The sequence below is a fragment of the Gymnoscopelus braueri genome, assembly GCF_963280865.1.
Source record: "Gymnoscopelus braueri genome assembly, chromosome: 24".
Lineage (NCBI taxonomy): Eukaryota > Metazoa > Chordata > Actinopteri > Myctophiformes > Myctophidae > Gymnoscopelus > Gymnoscopelus braueri.
The window spans coordinates 24061770-24069961 of NC_137626.1; the positions used below are offsets into that span (position 1 = coordinate 24061770).

Below are 8192 nucleotides of genomic sequence, written 5' to 3' on the forward strand. Positions count from 1 at the left end.
GGGCCAGGAAATGTACCAGTGAGCAGTGATTGATTAATTAACCCTAATAATTCGTCTGATAGACAGTTAAAAACATTTTTAAAAAAGCTGGTGGGGATGGGATCAAGGGTGCAAGTACAAGATTTTAAACCAGTTACAACTTTTCTAAGAGTTTCTGTATTTACCGGAGTGAAATGGTCTAAGGTACAGGAAGGTGTATGAGTCCACTGAGAAATGTTGTTTACTGACCTTGTTTGGGTTATGTTGATTCTTATGGTGGTAATCTTGTCTATGAAATAAGCGGAAAATTTACTAGGACTTATGGGATGGGGGTTTATCAGGCTGTCAATTGTTGAAAAAAGTATTTTTGGGTTGTCATGATTTTTTTGGATGATGTCTGAGAAATGGGCTCGTCTGGCTTCTCTGATGGCCTTGTTGTAGTTAGTTTGTTGCTCTTTGAAAATTTCATAATGGACTTGAAGTTTAGATTTTCTCCATCTGCGTTCTGCTTTCCTGCAGTTTCTTATCTGTTCATTTATATGTTCATTTTTCCATGGTGTGTGTGTGTCTACCAGATGTAGTCATAGACTCCACCATCAGAATCATATTGAGAATGTAGAAGACAGCTGGTGGTCTGTTCGGCCTCATGGTCCTTAGTGCTGTCAGGAAACTCTATCTGTATCTATATGTATTTATGTGTCTACTTCTCTATCATGTGCAGTTTGCTCCTTGTCGGTCGTCTTTCCTAACAAGCTGCACGTGTTTATCTTCACTCTCTTCCGTGTCCAGAAATCACAGGCACTGATATGGAAAGCGTTTTGTTTCTGTTCACAGCAGTGGTATCACTTCCAGTTAACACTCCACACTCTGTCAGGTGAATCGGGCTTATTTCTTTCCTTGCTTCTCGTTCAATCAGCTTCATTGAATTTGTTCATTTTCATTCAATTTTACATATCTGACTTTAAAACAGAAAACTCCTTTTAGATTTGAATATGTTTTATTGTAGACATCAGAGCAGTGAGATAATTGATTTACAGTAACAGACAGGATCTGAGATTTGACCCCATAAATTATGCTCATCAACCGAACACATCAAGGCATGAATGTTGTTATTCATTGTCAGAAACTTTAAATATTTTAAATGTAATCATATATTTTTTTAATCTAATCTATATGTAAATGGAAGATTTTTATTTGACATTGTAACATTTCATAGAACAAAGACAAGAGAGGACCTTATCAGGTCTTTACTCTATTTCCATCCCTCACTTCTGCCCTTTTCCCTCATTCTACTAACGTCCCTCTCTTCCTCCCTGCATCAGGCTGTTTCTCAATCTCTCTCTCTTTCTCTGAAGTCTAAAGCCATTCTCTTTTCCTGTCTTTCCGTCCTTGCTTTCTGAAAACCTTTTTCCTTCTCTTCTCAATCAGTCCTGCAGACTCTCTGGCATGTCCTCTGATTGGTTGGTCTGTCCGCTGGCTGATTGGTCCCTGTATCTCATAAGCCTTCTCCAATAGTGAGTTCCCTCTGAGAGAGTAGCTGATCTCGAACCAGGTGAGGACAGAACCACGGTAATCCCTGAACACACACACACACACACACACACACACACACACACACACACACACACACACACACACACACACACACACACACACACACACACACAATGAGGCATTTGACTTGAGCTTCATGAGGTGCTGTGTGTAGGCTACTGAATGAACACGCATGCACACACACACACACACACACACACACACACATACCCATAGTTAGCATAGGTCATGTAGAGGAAGACATCATTGTTGGACAGACTGGAACTCCACACCTGAACATCAGTCAGCTGACCATCAATGTTACTGATGTCAATTACAGGAGCACCTGTCCACTCATACTAAACACACACACACACGCACACACACACACACACACACACACACACACACACACACACACACACACACACACACACACACACACACACACACACACACACACACACACACACACACACACACACACACACACACACACACACACACACACACACACACACACACAGAAGAGGAGAGAGAAAGGCTTGTTTGAATGTTGTAATCTAATAACAAGAGTAATTCTGTCTCTTTCTCTTGTCCTCTCCTCTGCTCACCTGCGTTGGCAGTCTCCTCCTGATGCTCATAGTCCCTCCTCTAAACACCTGGGCCACGCCCTTCCTGCTATCCACAGTGACACACACGCTGGTCCAGAGGCCATCACTGACGGATGGCTAGAGCTGCCTATAGGAACTGAAGGTCAGTTGACTGTTGTATCCGAGAGTCAGCTTGAACCGAGCAAATGTATCTTCTGACAGGACCATACGAGAGCCGCTTTCAGGACTGAGGGTGAAGATGCTCTGGGCGTACTGGTAGTAGTTTTCAGCCATGTAACGCACGCACACAGACACGCCTACACACACATCAGAAGAATCACAGAGTCAGTAGGAGAGTTTAGTGTAGTTTAGTTTGATTTGGTTCAGCTTAACTTGGTTTAGTTTAGTCTTAGTCTTTTGTCAGCATATCATGAAATAATAACATATTAATATTCTTCCAGGGTGATGAATGTTGTGTTCTACAATGCAGCCTAATATATTCAATTGCATTCTGTGTGTTTAACGTGACATAATATGAAAAACTAGCAGAGTGACCAGTCACCACTGGTTCCTGGCACCTGCCAGAAAGAATCCCAGTACAGCCACATGAATCCCCATACACACACAGGCACCATTAATTTGCATTGCGTTTGTTCTACATTAGATTACATTAGTTTGATCTACTGGTCCAGCAGTAGATCAGTAAGAGCTTCTGCTAAATGACTGAAGCTGAAATAGCAGGAAATTAAACAGGCTGTTCTAATTCACAAGAAAAAAAGAACATATCAGACCAGACCAAACTCACCTCCTCTAGGAGACGCTGTGGTTGGGGGTGATGTGGTCCCTGGAGTTGTTGTCTTCCTTGGGGGTGATGTGGTTGTCTTGTTTCGGGGTGATGTGGTTGTCTTCGGTTCTGATGTGTTTGTCTTCCATGGGGGAGATGTGGTTGTCTTCGGTTTTGATGTGTTTGTCTTCCATGGGGGAGATGTGTTTGTCTTCCATGGGGGTGATGTGGTTGTCTTCCTTGGGGGGGATGTGGTTGTCTTCCATGGGGGAGATGTGGTTGTCTTCCTTGGGGGTGATGTGGTTGTCTTCCATGGGGGTGAGGTGGTTGTCTTCCATGGCCAGTAGGAGGTGGTATAAGGAGTCCATGAGGGAGAGGGGGATGATGGATTTAAGAAGGGAGGGTAGAGGGAGACTCCTCCTCCATATCGTGACAGAGTAAACATCTGGCCTCGCAAGTTTGTACCTGGATAGACTGGACAGGATAGATTGAAGAAAAGGATTTAATACGGTTTAATTCTTCCAGCCTTAACTTTGAGTGTGTGTGTGTGTGTGTGTGTGTGTGTGTGTGTGTGTGTGTGTGTGTGTGTGTGTGTGTGTGTGTGTGTGTGTGTGTGTGTGTGTGTGTGTGTGCGTGTGTGCGTCTAGTCCAAACCTACCAGGTCCAGATGTAGTCGTAGACTCCACCATCAGAATCATATTGAGAATGTAGAAGACAGCTGGTCTGTTCGGCCTCATGGTCCTTAGTGCTGTCCAGCAGAGCTCGTCAGGAAACACTATCTGTATTAAATTACATTACATTACATTACAGTCATTTAGCAGACGCTTTTATCCAAAGCGACTTACAATAAGTGCATTCAACATAGGTAGGGAACGAAAACTACTAATCACCAGAAGTTTTAAGTGCATTTTCTGCAAAAACAAGCAACCAAGAGTATACCTAGCGCTAAGGTAAAAGTGCATTATATCAGCTACCTATTTCCTTAAACAGATGAGACAACAATAGCAAAATCAAATGAGCAGGAGCTAAAACAAATAAGTGTATCGACTAAACAAGATCCAATAAAACAGTACAACAATAACACAAGCATTCGTACATCTAGTTAACAACAAGTAGGCCAGGCAGAGAGTATCTATATGTATTAATGTCTCTACTTCTCTGTCCGTCTGTGTGCAGGCTGCTCCTTGTCTGTCGTCTTTCAAAACAAGCTTCACCTGTTTATCTTCACTCTCTTCCGTGTTCAGAAATCACAGGCACTGATATCCAAAACTACATATATAGAGTATAGGTTTCGTTTCTGTTCTGTTCACAGCAGTGGTATCACTTCCAGTTAACACTCCACCCCGCCCCCCAGATCATCAAATATAATACTGATTTCATGATGGATTTATTTATGTTCTGTGGTCTTTTAAACAGTGTTCTTTCCTAAAGTATTATCTAAATCAGCGATTCCCCAGTGTGCCATGGGCCATGAGGATATTGCAAGTGGACCCCCAAATAATTGGCAAAACACTAAGAGTTTAATAATAATATAACTTTATTTTAACCGATAACCCTAACCGATAAATAGGAACTTAAAGTATGCAACGTTAGTTCCAAGCCAGAACACAATCGATTGAAAGATTACAGTAAAATAAACTTGCTCTGAAACGTGTTCATGTATTGTTTATGGCAAGGAACGCCTACGCCTTCCGCCTACGCCTTCCCCGCTGTTGCTATGCGGTGAGACAAAGCAGCAGCCAACCAGAAGTGTGCTTTGGTCTGAAATAGGCCTGGACTAGGCTTACACATGAGGTGTAAAAAAAATTATATACAGGGCCACAACATTTCCACACTCACTCCAGAGGGCCACATTGGGTATCTGCACTCTCACCACTCTCACTGTAAACCCCATCACTCAAATAGACCATAATAGTCACAAATGTAATAATAAAGGGATATTAACAATTATTATTCAGTGAAACATTATGTTTTATTTCAAATGCATTTAGTAATGCTTATATACATTTTATTAACTTAAATACAAATACATTGGACATAAAACAATATAATTTAATACAGTGGACTGTAATAAAAACGGATCATGTAAACTTGCATGTTTGGAATTGGAACCGCATTGGAATCAGTACTCGGATATTGACCGGTGGGCCGCATTAAATGAAGGTGGGGTCCACATGTATATGACCCCCTGGGGCGCCAGTTGCCCATGTATACGCCATAAATACAGCTTTGCTTTTATTTGGGACTTGGAAAACGAGCCTCATACAGGTTTTATACGTCCAATTATTAACCCAGTTATCCAAGTGGGACGCAGGTGAGCAGAGGAAAGGACAGAAGAGACAGAATTACTCTTGTTAAAACCACTTATTTGGACGTGAACTGGTGGTTTTTGTTTAGAGGAAATCTTTTTTAGTTTGACAGGTGCAATGGAGTCTAGTGTTGATCTTAGTTTATTATTGAAAGTAATTACAAGTTCATCGACGGAAAAGGGGTGGGCGTAGATGGGGGATTCTGATCTGCTTACATGCCAAGAAGGGGTGGGACTGTGTAACAGATTGAAAGAAAGGGTAGACAGCAGTAAAACAAAAATAATTAAACCTGTGGTTATCTGTGCTGAATAACTTTACATGTCTGCCATACAGCCACTAGGTGGGATAGGACTGGTACGTTTTCCAAAAATGTACCATTTTCCTTTTGCTGGTGATATCTTTACAGCTTTCTGCTGGTTATATCTCAACATAGTTTTTCTTAATTTCTTTTTTTTCTTAATTTCTTTTTATAGGACATACAATCATGAATTGATTTGACCCGTTTGCCACCTTTGTGAAAACAATATCACTTGCATGCAACACCTGTTTAATGATAATTTACAACTAGATACTGCCCAGTTTCATTGAAGTCATACTTGACCCAGTTCCATGATACTGCTACTTGTACACAAGAGGTATCCCACCATAGAAAATAATGAAATCTAAATACATTTTAAAATTACACAAATAAGTTCAAAAGACTGATACAATTAATAGGTAATTTATTTAATAATCACACATCATGATTCCTTCTACATCAGTGCATTTCAGGTCTTTTCAGGTCAGCAAGACAATCAGAAGAGTTCAAACCGAAGTATAACTCAACAAAAAAGGGAACAAATAAATAAATAATAATTTGTACAAGAGTTACCCTGACATTAATGTCCAGTGTTAATTTTACTCGACCCAGCTCCTGGGTGTTTACATTTTTAGAGTTAAATTAACACACTGGATGTGGGTGCTTCACGGACAAGTCTCTTATTTTCAAGCAAAAGTTTATACCAACCACCCCTTTGCACACAAAAGATCATACCTATCAAATCAACCTTAACCTACTAATCTTATACAGTATGCTATTGCATTAGTGATGTAAAAAAAAAGAAAGAAAATGCTGTGCTTCAAAGGTGGAAGACACAGAAGAAATTGCTTAAGGCACCAGGATTGGAGGCATGGCTTATCAACTGAAAGGTATATCAACCCCATGACACAGGTCTAAGCAACTGTCAGCACTCTGCAAAGTGGGAACACACCCTCAGGAGCAGGGGCGTCATGCAGAACAAAAACCAGGTGGTGCCCTAAACTAAAGAGTGTGGGGTCTTGTGGGACCAAGTCTATCTACAAGATTTGAGAGAAAAAGATACTGGTGATATACGCGTATTATAGACCAAAAAACTAGATTGGGGGACTTACTCTGTATATCCACTGCTCCCGTTCATACCAGTGGAGCACTTTGGAGGCCCAATTAAAAGAGGAGACTAGTGACAAAAGGCAAACGCACCTGCTTCCATACAGGTGTACTGCATGATATAATTAATCAATTTTAACATCCTCCTGTATCATGCTCTGTGTCATGTATAAAAATGCACATCCCCAGTTGACCTCGATTTTGGATCAAGTTGGCAGGACAAAAATATTTAAGTGTCTATGAAAGAGGGTTTCATTATTGGGGCAGGATGGAAGGAGCTTCAGACAAAGACTGGTCAACTAACTTGTGTTTCAATAAAAACAGTGACTTAAGTCAAGTGACATCTGTATTTTGATTTATTGGAAAGACATCTGTAAGTACAGATGGAAAATGTGGTCGAAAGCGAACATTTAATGATCGCGATGCTCGTGCATTAGTGCGATATGCAAGGACAACCATATGAGCTGTCCTCAGGTGAGGGTTGGAATGTCAATGCCGGAGCAAGAACAATCTGTTAACTGCATAGAAGCGAAGTAACAGTAGGGCTGCAGTGCACAAACTCACCATTACAAAGACAAATGGACATTTGAGAGTTCAGTGGTACAAAAACCATTAGGCACTGGTCTAGAGATGTGCAAACAAGTGATATGGTCAGATGAGTCATCCTTCACCATAATCTCAACAAGTGGGGGAGTGCAGGGCATACACAAAGAGAACAGTACAGGCCTGAATGCTTGACCCCTAAAGTGAGGGTGTCCGGGGGGGCTCTGTTATGCGTTGGGGGAGAATTCTCCCGGCATAGATTGGGTCCACTTGCCCCGTTAGAGGGCCAAATCAATGAGTATAATAAAATATGCTATGGCCTCAAACCAGTTCGAGACCTAGGGAGAATTTGGACCAACATGTTACACAGCGCCCTCCACCACCATCATCAAAACACAAAATGAGGGAATATCTTTTGGTAGAATGGTGTCTGGATCCGTCCACTAGGGATCCAGACACTTGTACAATCTGTCAAGGCGCATTGAAAATGTTCTGGTCGCTCGTCGTGGCCCAATACCTGACTTAGTTTGTTTTTACTTTGTCACTCGTCTGTAAATATAACGACTTACACAACATAATTAAATCCTTTATCTCAACGTAATTAAATACTGTGTATGATATATGCAAATTACAGTACTTGTTAAGTCAAATACACAGGATATGTACCATTTCAATCTCACATGTACACACGCACACCGACTCTCACACCTGCTCCTTATCACACACAACTTCCCTCCTCTAGCATGTTCCACTAAAATACACCTATGGCGTAGCTAAGCCAGGAGCTTAGACATTTAACAGAAGTTGAAGTTAGCATTGGGGAGTGGCACAGTTCCACTTGCCCATTTGCCAACATTGCTGTGTTACGTTACCCTATGCATGACATACGCCTGTTTTTTAGGGAGTTCCGTGCCTAAACTTAACCTACTAGATTAATTAAACACCAAACATTTTTGGTTGTCAATGTAATTATATACCAGCTGTCTCTGGTTACAAAAGTTGTATAATATTGCAATAATAATGCGTGGTTCTCACAAATTCCCAAG

The 8192-nt window shown here is 41.2% G+C and overlaps 1 protein-coding gene across 1 annotated transcript; it reads right to left on the reverse strand.

The window, feature by feature from the left end:
• Positions 1 to 1144: 1144 nt before the first annotated feature.
• On the reverse strand, positions 1145 to 3909 carry LOC308080353 (uncharacterized protein). Its single transcript, XM_080422177.1, has 5 exons — positions 3548 to 3909; positions 2911 to 3363; positions 2127 to 2422; positions 1744 to 1871; positions 1145 to 1555 (listed from the first exon to the last, which is right to left on the reverse strand). The coding sequence occupies exon 2, from the start codon at positions 3255 to 3257 to the stop codon at positions 2916 to 2918; it is 342 nt and encodes a 113-aa protein (XP_080278303.1). The 5' UTR covers positions 3258 to 3363; positions 3548 to 3909; the 3' UTR covers positions 1145 to 1555; positions 1744 to 1871; positions 2127 to 2422; positions 2911 to 2915.
• Between the last annotated feature and the right edge of the window lie 4283 nt (positions 3910 to 8192).